At 38.6% G+C, this 25,145-nt stretch overlaps 1 protein-coding gene and 1 long non-coding RNA gene across 3 annotated transcripts in view; both read left to right on the forward strand.

Moving 5' to 3' along the window:
• LOC135233743 (sodium-dependent phosphate transporter 1-B-like) overlaps positions 1-20,611 on the forward strand; it is a 188,358-nt gene extending 167,747 nt beyond the window's left edge. For both annotated transcript variants that reach the window (XM_064297585.1, XM_064297584.1), the window contains 2 exons: positions 19,385-19,469; positions 19,555-20,611. In XM_064297585.1, the coding sequence (XP_064153655.1) occupies positions 19,385-19,469; positions 19,555-19,710 (241 nt within the window). In that variant the 3' untranslated portion in view covers positions 19,711-20,611. The remainder of the gene's footprint in view (positions 1-19,384; positions 19,470-19,554) is intronic.
• On the forward strand, positions 15,242-18,386 carry LOC135233775 (uncharacterized). The gene is made up of 2 exons (XR_010323932.1): positions 15,242-15,271; positions 16,976-18,386. It is a non-coding gene; the product is annotated as an uncharacterized LOC135233775 (long non-coding RNA).
• Positions 20,612-25,145: the final 4,534 nt, after the last annotated feature.

Below are 25,145 nucleotides of genomic sequence, written 5' to 3' on the forward strand. Positions count from 1 at the left end.
TCCCGCCCACTTCTGGATTTTATTTAAATCTTCTTGGATTACTTTAGTAGTTTCCAAACTATTAGCTGAGCCTCCCAGTTTTGTATCATCTGCAAATTTGACTAATGTACTTTCTTTGTCCCTGTCGAGGTCATTGATATAAATGAGGAAGAGCAGTGATTCCAGCACCGAACCTTGTTGGACTCCACTGCTAACAGTTCCCTGCTCAGATAATATCCCTCCTACTACTCTTTGTGTTTTACACTGTAGCCAGATCCGAATCCACTCTGAAATATGTCCTCTAATTACTACTGTCTTCATTTTACTAACAAGTTTCTCATGTGGTACCTTATCAAATGCCTTTTTAAATCTAAGTAGATAATATCATACGCCTTGTTATATACACTTGGTAGCTTCTTCAAAGTATACGAGAAGGTTTGTCAGACGTGACCTTCCCTTACGAAAACTATGCTAGCTATCGCTTAGGATGTTGCTATTTTAAAGAAATACTTCCAACTTGTCTCTAAAGATAGATTCCAGTATTTTACATGTGATGCAAGTTAAACTTACAGTCCAGTAGGTTTCCTGGATCAGTATTGTCGGACAAGCAAAAATTAATTAAGAATGTTTATTTTCTGAATCCAGGGGTTCCAACAGTCAATGACCTTGTTAAAATGTTCAGCACTCTGAAAACTGAACCAAGCGATATTGTGTGCTAGAACCCCTCACTTAACCTACCTGTAAAATATATTTTACTTGATTTCATTTAATAGTTATATTTAAAATTAGAATTATCAATTAAATCACCGATTTCATTTCTAGGTCAGTCTACTGTAAACTGGTGGAATCATCCAACAAGTCAAACCCAGCTCTATATCCGGATTTAAGATTAAATAATTGAATTCAATACGAAGCAGTCAATTAGATTAATGAATTGGAAACATACATTCTTTATTGAATGCAGGCACACTACTTATAAATTACAAAACAGATGACATTATACAAAACATTAAACAATTGACTAGGAAATACGAGAAAAGAGATAGAGAGACGGATAAGCCACACCTTACCAAAATATAATCAACTTCAAGGTTTCCGCCAGTGTATTGCAAGCCCGGCGGCCCACCAGGCCTAAGTTGACCCCCTGCCGGGCCTAAGCATCGGGGAATTTTTTAATTTTTTTTTTAAATGTATTTTTAAGATGTTTTTAAAACTACAGTTACAGTGGGGCGGCTCGGTTGAAAAGCTCACCAGCGACATCTGTTGGTTAAAACGTGAACGCACTAACAGCAGGTCTGAGACTGAGATCAGTGCTCTTTACCCTCATTGTGCGTAGAGTGACTTTCAGCACTTGACGCTTCCAACTATCACAGGCTAACGTTACCTAGCAAGCCACCATTTCTTATTTAGTAGGCTAACTAACCTTGTTACAAACTATCGTTATCACTTCATCTCATCAGTAAGTACATTATTTTTATATTAACTTAAGCAGTGTGTAGGTAACGCTAAACTAGTAGCATGAGTGTAACGTTCGATATATTGTAACATTACATGACTGATTAATCGGCATCGAAATAACGACTTCACTTGTTTATTAATAACGTTAGGTTGATGACATTGATGTGCATGACAACGTTGTCATAAAATCTGTCCCGACCGTGAAAACTGCCTGACTTGTTTACATTTTGGACAGATGTGGCTCCTGAGTAAATCTATTGTTGTTTCCAACGCAGTACTTTCGACACAAGTAATATCGGGAAAATCCTAAAAAATTTTCTTGCGGTGAAGAGTGCCTGACTGGCAACCATAGAAATGTGTTAACACAGTGGCAAAATTAGGCTATATCTAGAAATACCGTCTTTGGAGAAAAAACGCTATGGTTGAGGGTCAGGCACTCTTCACGGTAAGAAGAAATTTCAGGATTTTTTCGATATTGCTTGTGTCTAAAGTCCTGCGACGGAAACAACGATAGATTTACTCAGGAGCCACATCTGTCCAAAATGTAAACAAGTAAGGCAGTTTTCATGGTTGGGAAAAATTTTATGACAACGTGTTCATGTAGCTAATTTAGCTAGCTAGCCAAACAGTCACTAACACAGATACTTCCTTGGTGCCATTTAGGGATAATGTCAAGGAGGAAAGGTAGCCTACTGTAAAAGCCAAAATAACCTTAGACAGTTTTTTAAATGTCTAAATGTGCCCAGCATCCCAAGGCTTGTTGTAAGATTCAGTAGCCAATCAGGGCTTGAATACTGTTTTTTGTAGAGTGCAAAAACCTTGATATTATTTATTTTAATTTAATTTAATTTATTTTGTTGTTTTTGAAAACACAGCATTCCAAGACTGTACATTGTTGTCAGATTCTTTGTAAGACTCTGCTATGCTGTAAATAGTTGTTGATTTTTAAAAATGTGTGTTAAATAAATGACTTATTTATAACAACATTCACATTACGTCGTCATATTTTCAAATCTCCAGTCAGCTTTTAGCACTGACTTAATGTAGGGCCCTATGGAATCTGTGTTATAGCTTTTTTATATTCACAATTCCGCGATTCCGTCCGTGATTCTGTTATCACAGAAACTATAGGGCCCTACCTTAATGCTGCCATCAGTCTGTCGCTGGCCCGCGCCGGGCCCCTGTCAAAAAAGACACTTGGCCGCCGGGCCCTGTCAAAAGATACTTGCCACCGGGCCTAACAACTTTTCTGGGGGAAACCCTGAACGTCCAGTATAAGCACCACAGGATTACAGGAAACCAGCTACAAGCACACAACCAAGGAACCACCACCAAAATAAAAAGAAGTAAACGCTTCTTCTTAAAGGCTCCAAAACCAAACGCAACACACAAACTTTTTCCTGTGGAAATCTTAAATACCTTACCCAGCATGGCTTGAGGATGTTTGCCCTGATTGGGTGATGCCAGGTTAAGGTTTAGGAGAGAAGGGAAGGGGGGTCAGACTAATTTATGACAAGGACTGGCCTACCTAAAGATTGCATTCAAACTTAAAGTAATGAGAAATGTTAGGCATGTAGGTATGCAGTCCGACCCCCGATATGGTGTCCTGTGCCATCTGGTTTGTCTCTTCTGAGGGGGAGACCCATAGATTGTCTGCCTAGATTAGGGTATCAGTGGATTTTCAGTTACCCCACTCACATTTGCTTTGATGCTTGTGACGGGGAGGCCAGGCCACATTCTTATTCACTGTTTCCCTTTCTAAGGCCAAAATCTAAACACTACATATCCTACAGTACGGTCCCCTTTCTTATATATTGGTATTATATTGCCTCGCTTCCAGTCTTCAGGTATTTCTGGACTGTCTAAAAATACCTGCCAGTGGTTTAAAAATGATCACACCTAACTCTTTGCATCTTTGCATACTCTTGGGTATATGCCATCAGGACCTGCTGCCTAATTTGTCTTTAGTTTAAAGCTGGCAGTATACTCAGTAAGAAGAAAGAACTTCAGGATTGAGAACCACCGGCGAACATGTCCACGAACACCGTTGTCAGTATACTCAGTGAGAACACCGCACCGTTTAATGTCACTCCAGGTGGAGGCCGTCGCACACTGCACCGTGAGAACACACATCTGTTTTTGTTCTTCAGTTGTTGCGTGTTTTGCTCAAAAAGTTCTACTTCTTACTAAGTGTACCGCCTACTTAACTAGTGAACTGACTCTGAGAACGGTCGTTTGTGAAGGATAAGCCAGTGAGCTGAGAATTTAGTTGGATAAAGATACCGTTTGCAAACTGAAAGCTGCTATAACAAAGTCCTACCCTATTATGTACAGCACATATATTTTGCGACACCTAATTATTAAATAAAATATTTGGTACTACTTCCTACTTTAACATGAGAGGGAGGGAGAGGGAGATGAGCGGGCTTGAGCGACTCAGCGATTGTCTGTCATTCAGGGCTCACGTTCGCTGTGTATGTTCAGTGAACGAATCACTGAACATGCACCGTTCATCCTGTGAATGAATCACGTTCGCTCGCAACTGACTGAGAGCTCAGCTGAACTGACTGAGAAATGAACGGATCATTTCAGGAAGTGATTCAGTTCAGTTTGTTCACCCAAAAGATTTGTTCTTTTGAACAAATCGTTCGCGAACGACACAACACTAAAGCCGCGTTTCCACCGCAGGAACTTTCCCCAGGAACTAGGAACCTTTTTTAAAAACCGCTATTTTTGAAAATCTGCAGCCGCAAACCAATGTATTTTTTTCATAATAATAACTTGAATTCACACTTTTAAGTTATGCGGCGCAGTAGCCTACTTTTGGTTATAGCCTGCCAACGTCTTGGAACAGATGAGAAATTAAGATTGAGGAGTATAACGTGTGTTTTTCTGTTCTTTTCTTGCTTTAGCATTTAGTATGTTTTATAAAATATTAAGCATTCATGCTGGGACAGCATATTACGTACCAAACATTCAAACGGTTTAATTTGGTTGCTGAATATTTTCATCCGGATTTTCTTTATTAACCCATTATAATTGACTCAAAACGTTTGACAGTTATGTGAGGTATGCGGTAGTTCTGCGTAATTTACATTGGGGATACAGTAAAAGCAAGCTGGAAAAAATCACCTTCCACACTTTTTGTCAGGGTAAAATAACAGGTTAATTCTAGTAATCGTCCCTTTTGCTTTTTCAAACTGCCATAATTTTACTCTGCGATTCTTCAATTCCACAAAAAGACCAGGAAGACTAGACATGGACTTATGGTCCATGGTTCGCATCTGGAGGGCACACTTTAAGTATTTAGCTGCTCTGCTAGCAGTAACTTTGAAAGAATCTAAAAGATGAAAGCAAACGGTGGCCGTACCACTGCAATATTAATTATTTTAAATAAATTTTTACGCAAGTCCGAGTTTTCATTCTATTTATTCTTGTCATTTTGCGATTATATGGAAATGACGATGAGAGTCAAATTAACCAATTCAACAACAAATTGTTTACGACATGTGCATGTTTTCTGCTATAAATGTTGTTACCCGTTATTTGTTGAATGTGAATGCATTCTGTCGCCTCGGATGTCAAGACATGAATATGTTTGAGAGGATATATAAAACAGTTACAATTTGTATATTGACCTGTTATATCCTGTTTGTTGCATAACAGCGGTCCAAGTCGAACTACCAATGAAAGTTTTCCGATGGTGTGGATGTGGATGGGGATACAGAGCACACGTTTGGCAGCTTTGGATAGCAGTCCTCATTTTTTTCTCCACCAGTTCAGTGGCCCCCGCGTTGTCCTTCAAAATTTCAAAATGCTTCCATACTTTAGACTTCTTCCGAGACATGTTCTAGCTAGCTTATAGCCTACTAACCACTCCACCACAGGTTTTGGCTTCTCCCTCCAGTTTAACCCGCATGTTGTCACGTGGAATTTTTTTAGCACGCACAGGTTGCAAGAATATAAACACTAAATTTATAATTCAATATTGTAACATAACACTGTCCATTTTTGTAAGATTCTATAATGATGTATTTCGGTATTGCATTACACATTGACAGTCTAAAATAAAAGCTTGCTCGACTCAAAGAATCTCAGTCGACTGAGGGGTCTCTGACAGATGATTCGAATTGTCGGCTTTCAGGGGGCAACTCTACAAATAACCATATGTGGAAACAAACAAAACAGTTAGTTTCCACCTTTGTTTTCAAAGCGCAGTTTGTTTATGGTTTGGTAATTAACTTTTAATGTTTTTTCTCTTTAAGGAGCATCCTTCCACTATATTACTGTTCATGTTACATGTTCTGTTCTTATGTTGTTATATATCAGTTCACAAGTTCGAGTTCCAAATTTGCCTTTAATATGCCGCACTTTTTGTCAGGGTAAAATAACAGGTTAATTCCAGTAGTCGTCCCTTTTGCTTTTTCAGACAGCCGTAATTTTACTCTGCCATTCTTCAATTCCACAAAAAGACCAGGGCTGCGTTTCCCAGAGTCTCCTTAGCGCTACGTGCGTCGTAAGGTATCCCTTAAGCTCTTCCTTTAGCTCTCGAGCTGTTTCCCAGCGTCTCCTTAGCTAAGGTATACCTTAATTAAGGTATACCTTTAAAAGGGTGGTCTGAGGCACTCGTAAGCTGTCCCTTAGCGATGCGCTCTGCGGTTTCAGCCTTATTATGCCAACATTTTGCTTTTCAAATCGACAGTTGTACTACAGTGCGCATCTAGTAGCACATCGGCATGCGAAAATGAGTTTACTTATTTAAAAAAAATTTTACGAAAAGTAATTATCCAATCAACGTGTCTGTGCATAGCACGTCATGAGAATGTTGTCGTTTTACCTGTCTATCCCCATTATGATGGTAATTAAGTATAGGGCCTATCCATGATAATAATCCAATTTGTGAAAAGAAAAAAAAAAGTTTTTTTTAAATTTATACGTAGTGGCGCTAACTTAGGATATGGCTTTTCTGACTGCATACCCTGTAGAAATTAGTTCGTTTGTGTGTGAGTCAATGATCACACTGACTTGGAACAAACCGCCGGTTTATTAAGAATATAAAACCTGTGTGTGCAAAAACAACGTTGAGTGAGTCTACTTGCATGACCGAACTAGAGCACGTTGATTGGCCTAGCCATAAACACACATACAGGTACAGTGGCTCATAATGGACAAACATAGCCAAATGATCTACATCCCCTTCCTTTAGCTCACACCTCCTATATAAAACAAAATAGCACTGGGTAAATATCAACATTACGGAACATTTTTCTTACCATGTTGTTTTACGATTTTCGGTAAACAACCCAATAATGATATTCTTGGTTAAACTTAAGATTATCCAACAGCAAATTAAGGTGGATGAACAAATCACTTTAACAGGTAGACCTATTCATAAGGCACCCGGTATATAATGCATCATGATCATTTTCCACAGACGCGCTTTTGCCTTTCATCTACGATCATTTTTGCATTGCAGAGAAAAGTTTGCGGGAATCAGTGCAGTGCAGTGATATGCTGCTACAGTTGCCTATATATTGTGTGACAAAAACAAATTAACATTAGACCTTTGTTTCAATAAGAACAAAATAATTCACCCATATGTAGCCTATATTCTTTACCCTGGGCTTCCACAAAGTCCCAGACTATGGCTTATATGTCCCGATTGACGCTTTTTATTTTATCCATTGTAGCCTATATGTACGTATTTATTGAAACTATCACAAGATCTCGTCTTAACGGACTCTTAAAGAGATTAGCAGATAATCTCTAGTAGGCATAGCTTCCTCTTCTGCAATATTAGATTGATGTAAAATGATTATGACAACACGTGTAATATTAAAACGTCATTCACAAGCCTTTACAAGTGAGACAATCGATTCGCTTGGCATCGATTGATAAACTTTTCAGCACCACAGTGAAGGCCAGCTCCAATTTACGATGTACCTTTAAGTTGTCACTTAAGAGTTGCCTTAAGGTATAGTCTGGGAAACACTTGTAAAAAAGCGGTTTCCCTTAAGAAGGTATACCTTAAGAACCTTCGTAAAAAAAAAAAAAAACTCGGAAACGCAGCCCAGGAAGACTATGCACTAATTTATGGTGCATGGTTCGCATCTGGAGGGCACACTTTGCTGCTCAGCTAGCAGTAACTTTGAAGGAAAGCAAACGGTGGCTGTACCACTGCTAATTTAAATTTTCACGCAAGTCCGAGTTTTCGTTCTATTCTTGTCATTTTGCGATTAGCCTATATGGAATTGACGATGAGAAAGTAATCAATTCAACAGCAAATTGTTTACAATGTGTGCATGTTTTCTGCTGTTGTTGCCAGTTATATTGGAAATGTGAATGCATTCTGTCCCCTCGGATGTCAAGACATGAAAGTGAATGTTTGCATAAAAACATAATGAATGTGTTTGAGAGGATATATAAAACAGTTACAATCTGACTGTAGCAAACTGAGTGCTACCGCTCATTTGAGAGATGAGAGAGACAAGTTCTTTTTCAGGACGCGACTGCGTCTTTTTACTTTTCGGCCGCCACGCGGCTTTCTGTTCGCAATACACAATACACAATGTATATTTTACAATTCACGGCTGACTGCCCGTCAGCTCTTCTTCCTCCTCCAGTTCTCTCTCTTCTCTCTCTGTCGAGCAGCTTTTAAACGTCCAGGCTCACTGTCGAGGTAATCAGCACATTGTCAATCAATCAAACAATTAACTATCCGTGCTGATTAATAAACCCCAACAGCCGTGGCGCAGAGTTCCGAGAGCCGCCCCGCCCACTCTCTCTCTGCAGCCAACGCAAAACCACGCCCACCCTACCACACTGACTATTGGCCTGCTATATCCTATTTGTTGCATAACAACGGTCCAAGTTCAACTACCAACGAGAGTTTTGCTTGACAACGGTAAAATATGCCCAAACGGCTGCAGAAGAATATTTCAATTTCAGGTGATTATAAATCGATAAAAATCAATAAATACAAAAGTAACCATATATAGTCATTGTTGGTAACCCGTTGTATATAAGTGGCATAAACCCCTCCGGGCTGTCCCGGTTATTAGAAAATAATGTAGGCTACTTCGGTGGTAGTATGGGGTTACAGAAGAAATCATAGGACAGATGGACCGACGACAACGTCGCTTTTTCAACAACGTCAGTGGGCTAATTTGCCTAATCTTCGTGGGACTTTAGACCGCGGTGGAAACGCAGACAACAATGGGCTGAAGGAACCTTTTAGATCCTTGAAAAGTAGTTCCTGGGACTAAAAGTTCCTGGTACTTTTGGTGGAAACGCGGCTTATGAGAACATAATGTAGAGTTCACAAATAGGTCAAACGTGAAATATGAAAATGTCCATGTGCGAAATTGTTCTACCTCTAGAAGTCAGTATTTTGAGGCTCAAGTAAGTGCTAGTGCTCACACCTCTGATACTTCTCTATTAAAATCTTAGCCTATTCCTCATGTGCACATAATTTTGAATAATTTTGAGTGCAACTGTATGTAGAGTGGTAATGTTTAAGAACAGACACATCCGTCGTACATTAAAACTAGGAAAACAGCTCAACACTGTAGTATAGCCCACTGTGTGAAAAGGTGCCCACCCCAAATTTCTAATTGCCCCCCCAATCTGATCCAGGCCTGCAATGCAGCAGTGAAAACGCAGAATAACGAAATAAACAAGACAACGTTTTAAAAAATGATACCATGTCATTCTACAGTCAATATCTGGGACTAAGTATTGAATAAATATACAACCTTACAATCTTACCTTTTACGCATAGATATGTCCCTTTTGAGACTGAGTGGTCATATATTGTCTTGGACAATCCGTTTGTGAAATATACGCGCATTTGTGATGCCTAGGTAGCCTACCTTCCAAAATAGCGGCACTCTGGAGCCTTGACATAGGATGTCTACGGTAACAGTTAGACAGCTTGCTGGCTGTTGTTCTATTGTTATAGTGTTGCCACCATCCATTTATTTCCTCCTCAGACATTTTCGGTTTCGCTAGCTAGTAGTAATACATCACTATTTCTACGACCAACCTAATGTTATTGCCTGCAGGTACGCCCACATCAGAAGTCGCGCAATGATATGCATCCTAGAGTTCGACACTGAACTGCCTGGGTCTACTTCCTGCAGTTGTAAAGGAAAACAACAAAACAGCATAAAATATTAACATAATGAAATAACTAATCGAAAAATGAAAGGCGACATTCATTAGAAGGACAATATCAGTCATGAGAAACAGAAGTGTTATAAAGTGCAATTCCCCTTTAACTTTGATGCGTTAGATCTAATGACCGGGTCCCACAGTTTACCATTTTCATCCTCTCTGCGGATGGCCTGAAGCCACAGATCTCTTCTTTTACAGTCCTTCGCTCTTTGGGGAAGTAAAGAAAATTGTAAACCAAGTTTTTTTTTTGTTTGATGTGCAAAATACAACGCAGTAGTTTTTAGGCATGGTGCCACTAGTTTTTTTCAATTTGACACGGCACTTTTACAACGCTTGTGTTCACCCAAAAGGGGGCGTGGTCATTGAACGACAGGGAAGTGACATATGACTGCTCTCATCCATGTAAGCGTTAGTTAGTAGTGTAATCGTTTTTGTGATGCATGCAACAGTGATGACGAGAGTGTTGGAACATTGCCAAAACTAGGGTTGGGCCGATGTAAAAATTTTCAAACCGGTTTGATAGTAAGCCAAATACCGGACCGGACCGGTAATACCAAATTTTACCACTAGGCATTGCACGTGACTCAGCTGCTCCCGAGTGGAACATAATGAGAGCCCATGAATGAGAGTATAGTTGATTTACCGTTGTTAAACAAACCTCTGGTTGGTAGCCTAGTTCTGTTTGGACCGTTGTTATGCAAAAACTCTGGTTGGTAGTTCTGTTTGCACCGTTGTTAAGCAAAAACCTCTGGTCGTTAATTATATGAAAACAATGATGCTATCAAGAAAAAGTAGTTCCTTCTCGTTTTATACCATACAGTTAGCACCAATTTTGGTCATTTGTCATTACATTATTTAATAAAACTGCATGAAACCATAAGTCAATCAAATTAATCTCCCTAGCAATGTCTTGCTTTTTAAATGGTGTGGTCGCGCAGTGTAGGCTATACATAACATCTTTCTAAGACCCTTTGAAACGGGCTTTGAATGCCAGCTAGCTTTATGATAGGTTCGCTGTCACTCGTCACCTAGCCAATATTAAAATTCTTGGTTTTAGGTCAGAATGGTCTCACGGCTTGCTTGTTATCCCGACTAGCTAGCTATTGAATTGTATTCAAAACAGCGGTTATTATAAGAGCAATTGTTCACAAACATACGGATGAAAATGCGTCTGTAGCCATGAGTTAACAGCAACTAGAAATGTGATTCAACGTTGCCATCAATTGTGAAATTGGACATTGAAAACAGGAGAGGATGTAACAACAATTCAAAAGCGAAAGTTGCTGTTTAAACTGCTTTAGAATGCTGGATTTTGTAGCACATTGATTTTAGAACTGTTAAAAGGCCAAGGTGTCCCTTTACTGAGAAATAATGCCCACCCTTGGACAAATCAGAATCGAGTATTCAGCCAAGCCTTTGTATAATGAAATTGGATCTCCTTGTTGCCGGCCTCAGCACTAAATTGCGCACGGCCTGTCAATCTTTTTTTTTTTTTTTGCACTCAGACACTTGTGGCTCCGTTTTATAAACAAACATAATATTATGTTAATCATGTTGTTATATTGTTTATTACTAATGCAATACAAGTTTGATTTAGCGCCGTCGGCACAGGTTGCTGATGTAGGCTACTTTTTAATTTGCCAGTCGGCTACGTCTCATAATGACAAATGCCGGTTCAGTCGGTTCGCATAAAATCAAACCGGTTTAAAATCAAACTCGTACACTGGACCGGACCGGCAAAACCGGAAACAGACCCAACCCTAGCCAAAACATGGTGGACGGTTGAAAATTGTTTTCCTATCGTCCCATCCCCATACAAGAAAACATACGAGAGTACAGAGTATAGAAATACATACAAAAGTTAATTATTACACGTTTAGGTACTGTACAGCATTGTGTGACAATATTTTTGCATTATTTTAAATCTGATATCAATGTTTCATCTTAAACTTTCATAAGGGGCTCGTTTATATGCTTTACAATGGACAAAAAGTATTATATTCCTTTTTGGAGAGATTTTGGGTATGTTTCTGGACCCCTAGCTATTTTAGACCACTGTACTGACAGAAAACTTGTAATTACCACTTGAAAATGATGCAACAGTGGGTTTCTTGAGTAAAAACAGTAGATATGTAGTGAAATACATGAATTTGTTGTGATTTACAGTAATATAATAATAATAAGCATAATTTAGACATTTTGGGTAGATTTGGAGACGCTGGGTCCACTGCTTAGTTTTTGCTTCATAGATCTTTAGTAGTTCTACATATCCACCCTTAGATTTTATGAACTTGTGGTCAAGTTTTTGATCCAGGATGTATATATGCAACCTCCCAGTATTGCATTGCGAACTAAAAAAAGAGCAAATTCATTTTAGATTTTTTGCCCAGACATTTGCATTTCTGGCACTATATTTCTTCCAAAATTAGGAATATAAAGTAATCCAAGCAAGTATTGTACATGGTACAAATGTCTTGCTTCATTTAAGCCATTTTTCAAGTCTCTGTGGTGTTCACATCTGGAGTTATAAAGCTTTAAATAGGGTACCCCCTAAATGGGCAAGGATTAGCCAGATTTGGCATGTGCGGGTTAATATCTCATACGACTTTCTGAGTACTGAATATGCCTTTCAGTCTATTAGTAACCTCTTCTCTAGTAAAACTCTCAACAAAATAACTACTTAAGGCATCAGCAATATCTTTATTCAGGGTTCGTACAGTCATGAAAAACCTGGAAAAGTCATTGAAATTTAAAATGCAATTTCCAGGCCCTGGAAAATTTATGGAAAATAATATTTTTTGAAAAGTTTTGGGAAAAGTAATGGAAATATAGCTAAAGTTGCATCAAATATAATTACTAATTAATCCAATCATAAAAATAGTATGTATAGTAATAAAACGTAAATTGGCACGTAACCTTCGCGGTATTTTGGTGGTGTGAGAAGTTAATTTGGTCTGGCTCAGTCTGTTTACAGGCACGCCCACTAGCCTACAGTTGCTTCTGCTAATGTAGCAGAAAACGTAGGCCTACTGTGCCGACAATATGCCAGGGAAGTGCAGCTTCAGTAATATATAAGGCTTTTTAAGGATAATAAGTACCGATTATGGCTGACAAAAGACACTGACCCAAGACGTGCTAAATGCAAACTATGCTGTAAAACATTCGATATTTCGAATATGGGCGAGGCGGCGCTTGCTAGCCACATGAAGGGGAAAAAGCATGAGACCGCAGCCGCTGTTGCTAGTTGCGCAATTCCCATTCGTGAGTTTATGAACGCTGATGCTACAAAGACATCCAGCCATGCTACTGCAGTTTCCACAGCAAAGAAACAGACAAGTTTAGACGTTTCAACAAAAAACGAAGTGCTCAAAGCGGAGATACTGTGGGCATTAAAAATCATGAATTCGCACAACTCATTCAAGTCATCCGAGGACACAAGCCGTCTTTTCGTCGCCATGTTCCCGGACAGCCAGATTTTCCTGCGGTGAGAGAAAGTGTTTATATGTCTGCACATTTGGGCTTGCTCCGTATTTTAAGAGACTCTTATTGGCATAAGTGTCTCAACAAACTGTATATGTAGTGCTGTTTGACGAAAGCCTAAACCACCATTTGCAGTCTAAATGGATTTACACGCGAGGCTGTGGGATGGAGTAGAAGTAAAGACTAAAATACATTGGCTTGGAATTTTTGGGACATTCCACTGCAGTTGATATCGTCGAAAAGATGAGCAAAGCGCTGTCCGAGACAGGAGTTAATAACCTCATCCAGCTGTCTATGGACGGGCCACACGTGAACTGGAAAGCATTTGAACTTACACAGAAAGAGATGCAGAAGCAGGTGGACAAATCGCTTCTCAACATTGGTTCTTGCGGTTTGCATATCTTGCACACGCGTTCAGAGATGGATGCAGAGCTACCGGCTGGGACATTGAGCATACACTCTCAAGCCTATACTGGCTTTTCCATGATTGTCCTGCTCGTCGTGAGGACTTCATCACCGCCACTGGATGCAGCATTGTGATGCTCAAGTTCTGCAGACACCGTTGGCTTGAAAATGTTAGTGTGTCTGACCGAGCTTTGGAGCTTTGGCCCTACGTGACAACCTTCGTAGAGATGGTGTGTACGGGTGATCCACCGGATCCTAAGGTTAAGTCTTTTGAGGCTGTGAAAAACAGTTCCAAGGATCCTCTGTTCATCCCAAAAGTTATGATCTTCAACAGCATCGCAAGAGAGGTCGCCCCTTTCCTCACCCTCTATCAGACGGATAAGCCTATGTTACCCTTCCTCAGCGAGAATATAGCCGCGTTTCCACCGCAGGAACTATACCCCGGAACTAGGAACCTTTTGAGGAACTCAGTGCGTTTCCACCGCAGGAACTAGGGTCTAAATTTAGTTCTGGGGGCTTTGTTTTACCCCCCAAAACGTTCCTGCTCGGGGGGTAGTACTTTCCGAAAGTACAGGAACCTTTTGGGTGGAGCTTGCAGCGCTGAACATTTCTGATTGGTCGAGTACTCGTAGCATTTGTGTTGTATTTATTTTCCGCCATTACCCGCCATGTTTGAAAATATGCAGCGGCAAACCAATTTATTTTCATAATAACTTCAAATCAAACTTGTATGTTATGCGGCGCAGTAGCCTACTTTTGGTTATAGCCTGTCAACGTCTTGGAATTATAACGTGTGCTCTTCTGTTCTTTTCTTGCTTTAGTATTCGTTTTATAAAATGCTAAGCATTCGTGCTGGGACAGCATATTACGTAGGCTACCAAAACATTCAAACGGATTAATTCGGTTGCTGAATATTTTCTTCCGGATTTTCTTTGTTAGCCCGTTGTAAGTGACTCAAAACGTTTGATACAGTTATGTGAGGTATGCGGTAGTTCTGCATAATTAACATTGGTGATACAGTACAAGCAAACTGGAAATCACCTTCCGCACTTTTTATCCGGGTAAAATAACAGGTTAATTCTAGTAATCTTCCCTTTAGCTTTTTCAGACTGCCGTAATTTTACTCAATTTTACTGCCATTTTTCAATTCCACGAAAAGACCAGGAAGACTATGGACTCATTTATGGTGCATGGTTCGCATCTGGAGGGCACACTTCGCTGCTCGGCTAGCAGTAACTTCGAAGGAAAGCAAACGGTGGCTGTACCACTACTAATTTACATTTTCACGCAAGTCCGAGTTTTCGTTCTATTCTTGTCATTTTGCGATTAGCCTATATGGAATTGACGACGAGAAAGTAATAAAACAGCAAATTGTTTACAACGTGTGCATGTTTTCTGCTGTTAATGAATGTGTTTGAGAGGATATATGAAAATCAATAAATACAAAAGTAACCATATATAGTCATTGTTGGTAACCCGTTGTATATAAGTGGAATAAACCCCTTCGGGCTGTCCCGGTTATTAGAAAATAATGTAGGCTACTTCAGTGGTAGTATGGCGTTACAGAAGAAATCATATGACAGATGGACCGACGACAACGTCAGTGGGCTAATTTGCCTAATCTTCGCGGTACTTTAGACCCCGGTGGAAACGCAGACAACCATTGGCTGAAGGAACCTTTTAGTTCCTGGTAAAGTAGTTCCTGGGACTGAAAGTTCCGGGTAATTTTGGTGGAAACGCGGCTTATGTTTCAACTGGTTTCAACTGATGGAAGGTAAGGAATCTCGTATCATATGTGTGTGCTCTGTTTCTGTCTTTCCCTCTTTATCTGAAGATATGTAGCTATAGGCCTAATATTTTGTTTGACCTGTGTCTATGGTATTTTCTCAAAATAAGTGAAGTAAGCAAGCACAAAAGCAGTATTATAGGCGATTTTGGGCATCTTTGGATTTATTGGTTAGTGAATTTTCCATTTCAGCATTGTGTTTCTATTCATTCTATTAACTAGACCCGCTGTCGACGCACCCATTTTTGTTCCTAGAAAATAGTCCAAATCATGGCGGGAGCGAGTGACTGTCCATTTGTCCGACAGACCAAATATTAAAATATAAACGGGTCGATAATATGTTTGGGTAATTCGCCCTCAAAATAAAACTTTTTGCTGGTACTAACTACTTCCATTAAGTTGGCTACCGATTCAGCATGTAGCTATGGTTACATATGTTGGTTAAATTCTTCTCAAAATAGAGAAGCTATTTTTGTCTGGTTTGGATTATTTTAGCTTGGTTAAATTCAAGGTTTTAAACAAGGCTTAAATTGGCTTCTTTTTCGTAATTCCCAGTCCACCTTAAAATTTTAAACCGGTTTTGCAGCCAGCTGTTTATTCGTAAATTCACAGAACAGTTTAAACGGCGAAATGGTCTTGAGCCACATATTGCATAAAGTAGACTGTCTTTAGCCAACAGCCAGGTTCTGTTATTTGTCCTAGTGATATATCTAGTAAATTAAAATGTTATAAGTTAGTAATTGAGTTGTCCGTTTACAAACAATCATTTCAAGACGTTGCATAAGTTAGCTAATTAGCTAAACATTAGAGATCTCATCGTGGTTACTTTCATAAAGCCATAGCCTATTGAAGGTTGGGTAAAGGTTCAGCATCAGTCGTTAGAATTTAATTTGAAGGTTTTGAATAATCAGCTTGAGCGTGGCTCAGCATCTGACAGACCTTTGAAATAATCAAACCTTTAATATGGCTTTAAGGAAAGTAATACAGTTAAAGTTTAACCTATATTTTACCAGGTTGTCTCATTCAAATGCAATCTCTTTTTTAAAAGAGACCTGGTACAAGAAATGGCAGTGCCAGTAGGAATGTTACATGACACACAATATATACAAAATTAGATACAAATATAAATAATCACATTAAAATATAGCAGAATCAGGGCAGGGATCAAGGCCTGGATTAAAAACCACACCCCAAACAGAGTACTCCATTCAGAGTAAGTGTTAGTAGGGCTGCAACTAATAATTATTTGATTAATCTATGCAATTGATTTAGACAATAAAATGCCAGAAAAATAAGGTAATAAAGTACAAAATTATGGTAAAACAGTCATCTTGAAATAACTTAATTTTTATCCAGCAGTCAGAAACCTAACTTTTCATTTTATTATATGGAACAAAGACAAACACAATTTTGATGAAGTTGTAAATGGCACATATCAGAATTTTTTTACATGATTACAAAAAAAATACATTACAAAACTATTAAAATAAAATTTAAATACATTTTCTGTTGATTAATCTATTCTGTTAATTGTTTCAACCTAGTGAGTTTAAATATGTATGCTAGTTGGTACAGAATATGCAATTTTATTTCATTTGTATAGATAGACTAAATATTTTTCCATCTCTTTGTGTACATATTGGCAGTTGCATTTGAATTTTTCACACAATTTCAATTTTATGTCATTCACAGGACTCATGGGGCGATTCTGCAAAGAGAAACCCCTAAAGGAGGCCACCTCAATCCTGAAGCTTCTGCATATCCCTCTGCAGGACAGCAGCCTACACAAGGATGCCACCAAAATCAACCTGGGATTCTCAGCTGAAACCTGTCTTAACCAACTGAAATCCACCAACAAAATATCAGAGAGGCAGGTACTGGAACTTAAGATGGAATGCAAGACATTCTTGATCACAATACTGGAGAAGCTACAGAATAAGGCACCTGTGAACCACCAGCTAGTGAGAAGTATGCAGTGCCTTGACCCAAGATGCATGGCTGAATCCAAAGAAGTGTGCCTGGCTCAAATGGATGCTACACCACCTTGTTGGGGCTAACCATGTGGAGGAGTCAGCGTGTGATGACATCCTTCGAGAATTCGGAGAGTTTTGTGATTTTGCTGCCCTTCAAGCCAGCTTCAGGGAGTTTGACCCCAAGACAGACAGAGTGGACACTCAACTACATGAGACAATGGGAACCAACAAAGCTTTCTCCAAGGTATCGCATGTGGTGAAGATGCTACGAGTTCTCTCTCATGGACAGGCGAGTGTTGAGAGAGGGTTCTCAATCAACAAGGAGCTGATTGTGGAGAATCAGAAGGAGGCCTCTCTGGTTGCTCAGAGGCTCATCGTTGGCCATATCAGATCTGTTGGTGGTGTAACTAATGTGCAACTCACCAAAGAGCATTTGATCTCGGTTTCTGGAGCAAGACAAAGGTACCACAACTACTTGGATGACCAGAAGAGGGCCACTGATAAGGAAAAGAGTGTGCAAAAAAGAAAGTCTCTTGCACATGAGTTGAATGAACTTAAAAAAAAGGGCCAGAGTAGAGAACGGCATTGGGGCACTGGAGAAGTTGGCAGATGAGTACGCTGACAAAGCTGAATCCACTGGTAAACTGACTTTCATCACAAAATCAGTTCGCGTCGCACTGCCAAAGAAAAGAAAGCATTTCTTCAAGACCTTGAAAAGCAAATTGATGAGAAGCTTGCTGAGATGAAGCACTAAGCTGCCATGTGACTGTTACCATTTAAAATGTTGTTAAAAGTGAATACAAGGACACTCACAGTACCAAGATTTGTTCCACATTGAGTTCCAGACTTTGCATATTCCATCTCTAATTTTAGGTGTGGAAGTTCACTTTGGAAGAATTATTTATTTTATTTATATTATGTGTTTTTTATTTTGACAACTTATATACTGTGAGCTGGGGAATCAGTAGTTAGCACTGGCATTCCTACCCCAATGCACTATTTCTCTCTGTCTTTCTCATTCATTCTCTTTTTCTCATGCTCTCTGATAGAAAATGTGATGGCATTTTATTTATCTTTTGAGACATTGACAAAAATGTTAAACTATTCAAATTAAAATATGAGAGAATGTATCTAAGTGTGTCTGTCTGGTGTTCATTTGTTTTAGAGAGGCACCATATGTTTCAGATGCAGACCTAATTTTACTTAGTGTTACAATAAATAATTTTAAATCGTCCCGCTGAGATAGTCATTTGTTTCGGTCATGGAAATTCAGTTAAAGGTTGTGGAGAAGTCATGGAAAAGTCATTGAAAATCATTGGTGAAAAAGTGTATGAACCCTGTTTATTCTTAGTTAAGTAATGCTCCTTCTTCATTCCTGATGCACCTGATATCCTCGTTGGCTTTCCTACTACAGTGTTGAAAGAAACGTTAGGGATTACTTTTTGCATCTTGGGCAATTTGCCATTCAAAGGGCCTCTTTGCTTCCTGTAGTTCTTTTTTAACCTTAGCATGCATATTGGGATGGGAGGTATGCCATCCAGCCAAGTTATGCCTTGGCGGGGCATGCCCCATACCTATACAGCCCTGAGAGTTTGGCACTTTTTAGGGTTCCCCAAAGAAATAACTGCAACAGCCACAGACTCACAGCCCTTAAAAACTTTAATTTTTGTACATTCTGACCCCATTTCAACAGACAGAATTTATAAACAACTTTCCATGTCCACACAATAAAGCCCCTAACCAAAGGGATTTTGTGTTTTCTCTATCATGTTTTTTTGTCACCTACCATCAAATTCCTGGTAGAATACACTCTGAAAACCATAGCAAATTTTCAAGGACAGATAACTTTAAAAAATGATGTATGATTTGATTGTCCAGCAACAATAGCAATAATATTTTCCATTGTCACCCCTGTTCTGCATAATACATAACAAGGTATGTACATGATACATAACAATTTGATACATTCAAATTAATTATTAGAATTTTGCCACATTGTCTTTGGTCACATGGTCACTTTATATTCAGGATTTTGCCTGGAACATAAGAACACAATGTAGTTAAATCAAAAATTAAGTCATGGTTTTCACCCTGTATTTTTTTTGTTTTTTGCTATGTGTTCCCGCAGCGGTTTCAGTATTGAACTGGCCTCAGCACTGACAGTGGTTATTGCCTCCAACATTGGCCTTCCTGTCAGCACTACTCATTGCAAGGTAACCATGACAATTAAAATGACTGAACTGTGTTGTTTGTGGTGTTGTATGAAGTGGCCTTACTTCCCATTATGTGTGTAAACAGGTGGGTTCAGTCGTGGCTGTTGGTTGGTTGCGCTCCAGGAAGGCAGTTGACTGGCTTCTGTTCCGCAACATCTTTATAGCTTGGTTTGTAACTGTACCTATTTCTGGTGTCATCAGTGCTGTAATTATGGCTCTTTTTTACTATGTCATTCTCTGAGAGCCTAAGTGGAGCCCCTTCTCTCCCAGAAATCATCATGTACATGTATGTGCTTTTACAGTAAGATTATCTTTGTTTTCCAGCAAGGAAATAGTCATTTCCCTCTTTCCTTGTATGAACCTTGTTTTCTGTTAATGAGGTGGTCATAGTATCTCTTAGTTGGAAATGTAATCCAGACTAGAAAAATAATTTAAGTGCATATTAGAATTCCAAAATGATTTTGTTTTTGTCTATTTTGTGTGCATTCATAATAAGAGAAACTTGCATGCAGTGCTGTAATCAAAGGTAAAATCTTCCTTGTTAAAAACACATGCTGTTACTTATATTTACTATGAAAACTATATATATCAAATTTAGTTTCATTACTTTATACATTTTTATAATGCTGTCATGGTTGCAGAAATATAGTCACATGATACACAGAATAATTCACTGAAGCTTTAAGTGGTTGCAGATTTTCTGGGAGGAATTCTGTTATTACATTTTAAATTTACCATTATCTTTTGCTCTGTTTTATTGAACAAGAAAATTACTTTTAAATTAATTTTAACCTGTAAACATACAAATGCAAAAATGATTATAGTAAATGATTTAGTGTTCCTGTGTGGAATTATAATTTGTGGTAAAATGGTTGATTTGCAGTGGATGTATACAACTGTATTTCTTATTATTATGATTGATCTTTTTGAACCCCAGGAGAGTATTTGAGTAGCTGCTATATTAAAGCATATTATGTTTGATAGGCATGTAGAATTGAAAGATAAATTCCATAATTTCTAATTGGTTTCAAAATGGGAAGTGGACCGTTTAGTGTATATTCTACATATTGAAACAGATTGAAGTTTATACATTTTACTTTTTTTGACTGGATAATAAAGCATGAATAAAATAATTAAACATGGCACCGACTATTGTTTTTTAATGTTTTTCTGCTTCTTTTTGTAGAGTTTTGTGACATTGTTAATTATCAACCCATGCTTGATTGCATTTAATATAATATGATCAGCATATCATTTTGCATATGTTGTGTGCATATAAAATGTAAGAAAGATACTGTAATTCAGTGAAAGAGTTTAGACTCAACTTAATGGAGCAATAAAGAATATGGATAGCCACGCACACATTACTTAAAGTAATAATCTCAAAGATTTTCATTAAAATAAATGTCTGTTAAGTCACTATCTATCGCCGAATTAGGTAACACAATGGTGATTGAACCTATTATTATATTAATTTATATTATTATTATAATAATTTATGATTAAAGAACTGGGTGTCTGTGGCGACATTCCCGGGAAAAAATCACATCAGTGGTTGGTCCGCCAGAGAGGGTAGACGGAGCTAACGCAACAGGCTCGCTCTTCAACTCACTTGTGTGAGTGGCGTAGGGTTTTTCCGGTGTCTGCTAGCGTTACAATAACATAGGAAGGGGGAGTTATGGAACCCTTAAGGTTTTGTGTAACATGAGGTCATATTATTTGATGTAGATTTCATATTACATTTGATTACAATGTGACGTTACTAAATTACATAGCCTAGCTCATAGCGACATAGCTCAGGAGGTAAGACCGATTGTCTGGCAGTCGGAGGGTTGCCGGTTCAAACCCTGCCCTGGGTGTGTCGAAGTGTCCTTGAGGAAGACACCTAACCCCTAACTGCTCTGGCGAATGAGAGGCGTCAATTGTAAAGCGCTTTGGATAAAAGCGCTATATAAATGCAGTCCATTTACCATTTACCTAGCTATTTGCACAGCTAACGCTAGCTACCGGACCATGTCAAGAAAGGCAACATTAGTTTAGACAGTTGCCCAGAGTAGCCATCTCTCATATTAGGTAACTTTGTGTTAGCTAGCTAGCTAATGTAATTAACAATCTAATGTCAGCTAACAATTAGAAAAAATGCTAGCTAACGCTACCGACCGGTACTGACCTCACAAAATGTCTCTCGAATGCAATGCTACCTTGTTGTAACGTTCCAATCTAGCTAACTAAAGGTCAATTCAGATCAATGATTCGAAACGAGACTGGATGCAACTTGCTGAATTCCAAGACGTCTGATTGTAAACGTTCTAAATCTGTGCTTGCCGTTTTGACATGGTGGGTCTTTTGAGACCCCAGACAACGGCTTCAGACGCTCTGCAACTAACCAGTTCACACCGCTGTAATTTTCTCTGCAACATTCTAAAACCGTTTAGTCTCGTTGCGAATCATTGATCTGAACTGGCCTTAACGTTACTGTTATTTACATTGCCATCAAGTTAAACAATATATTATAATGATCGGAATAAAGCCGTCTTTACACAGAGCATTAACCCGGGGTATAGGTGGAGCAGAGCCAGGTCTGATTTTTGTGTAAATATGTCAAGCCGGAGAAAACTAAATAAAAGTATACGGTAGTATGGATTAGCATTGTTATTTTATTACGCTTCCTCATATGTTCCTTCAGCCTTGATGCCTTTTTTTTTTTTGATGAAATCTCCTTTGTTTTTGTTTTATTATTCTTGTTCTGATTGCTAATTTAACACCTAGCTCAGCTTTATTCTCGAACAGTTTAGCTAGCAAAACCAAAAATATTACACAACAATCATTCACGAGAAAGACTGTTTATTGTGCACGAGATACATAATTGCACGAGCCACAGTGAATCCCGCAAATTCTTCTTTGCAGTGTAAAGATGTTCATACCGGGCAAAAGGTGGATAAAGAACGTCTGTGGAAATTGATCATCACTAATTCTACCTCAGGTCTGCTACAGCACTATAACCCAGCTTGGCAGTGTAAAGACAGCTTAGGTTAGCCTAATGTTAGACAATGAATGAGTATGTACATAACGTTACTTTTTTATAACAACCATTTTTATTCAGTAAATAGTAAGTGTTATAGTTGGCGTGGCCCAGATGCCAACTGACTTATGTCACACAGGCGACACTGGTTGGATCCGGTTGGATCTCTAACCCTAACCCTAACCCAAAAACACACCTGCAATTACTGCTTTTCGCCATTGGTACCGCCCAAGAGAACGAAACGGAAATCTTCGAGATTGTAACTTTAACACTGGATTTTGCCCCGAAATGAAATGGTGATATACCGCAACGATAATTAATGGATACAATTGAGGACTATTACCACCTTCCTTTTTGTATTTTTGTTTTTTAACTGCTCAACCTCTTCTCCTTGCCCGTTTAGGGTATCCCCTATTTAACCCTTTGAACCTCACTTAAAGTTCAGGACATGTTGTAGGAATCCCCCCCCCCCCCCCCCGTTTTAAATAAACTCCATTATCTCCAAACTTATATACAGTACAGACATGGGTTCAAAGCTGGAAATAAAGAGCACATTTGTACCAAAATGACCAAATCCCCTGGTCACGTGGGAGTCTCACTCTGTAAACAGGATATATTTATTCTGGAAAAACAACAAAGAAATCCAAAAATGGGAGAACAGTGAATTGGATACAATATTGTATTGTTTCTAAGAATGTGCCTGCACTCCTCTCCACAAGCATCAAAGCAAATATGATTGGGGCAATTTTAAATCTTCTGATACCCTAATCTACGCAAGCAATCTATAGGTCTCACCTCCTGCAGTTTGTCTCAGAAGAGACAAACCAGAACACAGGACACCATATCAGGGGTCAAAGAACCCTCCATGGCTAAATTCCTAGCATTTCCCTTTAAGTCTGAATGCAATCTGTGACATTTAAGAGAGTGAGTGAAAATCTTAATGTCTATACAGATAATGGTGTTGAGGCCTGATGGTTGAAATCTCCATGTTTAGAACCAGTTCCAGTTTCAAGCGGAAACCAACGTGGTACAATTTTTTGTTATTTGGAAAATGTTTTGACTAACAACTGGCTGGCTTCAACAATTATCTGCCTACAAATATCATCCAGTTGTGGAAGCAGAGAAAAACTTCCATGCTTTTTATAGGTATTCAAGAGCTGAACTGAATTACCTCCTTACATATTCATGATTGATCTTGTTAGAAAGAGTTAAAGGGGAATTTCACTTTATAACACTTCTGGGGTCGTTTTCACACCTACCCGGGCTTTTGTGTGCACCCAGACAGTTTTTAGGTTGCTTGCTTCAATATTTAGATATACCTGTGTAAGCAACCCCCCCCCCCCCCCTTATCCAATAGAAGCACATTCAACATCAAACTCCACATTAGACTCATTGTAAACACACGTCCCTGCTTCTTATGACTGATATTGTATTGTAGCTAGGTAGTGAATTTAGGATTTCACGGCGCAGAAAAACACAAGTTGAAATGTTAGCAAATTTAATTCCTGAATGTTCTGACAGAGAACGTTGGGTCAAATCAATTTTACTGTGCAGTTCATTCGATGTGTTTGACGATGTATCAATGTAATTTTAGCGAGCTCACAAGCTAGCTAGCTAGCTAGCTAACGGCGTAAAACTCATGTTACTTATTAGTAATTCATTAAAAGTATTGTTGTAAATTAAAATATCATACATAGAAAAATATTTATGTATTAATTGTTATCCAATGAAATGAGTGGTTTAGCAGGGGGTTAAACACTTTTGCAAGGCACTGTAGGCCTATGCATGTCACATTCTCATTAGGGCTGACCCCCCCCCCCCCCCAACCCTAACCCTAACCCTAACCCCCCCCAAAAGGTCTGATCCTAGAATCGCCTCTGCTGTATTGCATTGCTTTTTTATATTATGTTCTTAAACTTCTATGGTAGTCAATCCTAATCCTTCGATGGGAGTAATCACATCCTAATGTAATCTTTATGACTTTCAGATACGACAGGATCAGGTAGCAAGCACTATATGTATATATATATATATATATATATATATATATATATATATATATATGTTTGCTTGTGAAACTTGTCAAAATGCTGAATGATGCAACTTTGAATAATCAATAAAGTAAAGTCACAACAAATTTGCCATAAGATCCAAATCCAAATGGAGTACACATGAAGTCTTGCTGGAAAAGGTTATTTTACATACTTAGGAGCTTCGGAGTGGAATAGTTTGGATATGCTAATTAAATCAACTCCCTCTCTGAGAAGTTTTAAAAGGTTAACAAAATCATGGCTGATTGATAAGGTTCCTATGTAGTTATCCCTTTTGCTCCCTAATGTTAGGATTGTGATTCTGTTGTACGTAGTAGACCCTATGGTTTGTACTTGTCTTTTCCTTTTTTGTGTCTTGTTTTGTTGAGTGTTAAGTGTTGGAGGACCACAATGGAAATAAGCCTCTTTCGGCTTTGTGTTGTTTTTTTTATCCTCAATGATTTTTAATGTATGTAACAACTGCCGTGCAGTTTTATATGTGTTTTAATTGTCAAATAAATTCAATTCAATATGGGCTGTAATAAGTACTCCTTAATAGGAAGATCCCTATACCAAGAACATATCTGTTGCTATAGTACAGTACAATTAATTTTACAAAGTACC

The sequence above is a fragment of the Anguilla rostrata genome, chromosome 10 (assembly GCF_018555375.3).
Source record: "Anguilla rostrata isolate EN2019 chromosome 10, ASM1855537v3, whole genome shotgun sequence".
NCBI lineage: Eukaryota > Metazoa > Chordata > Actinopteri > Anguilliformes > Anguillidae > Anguilla > Anguilla rostrata.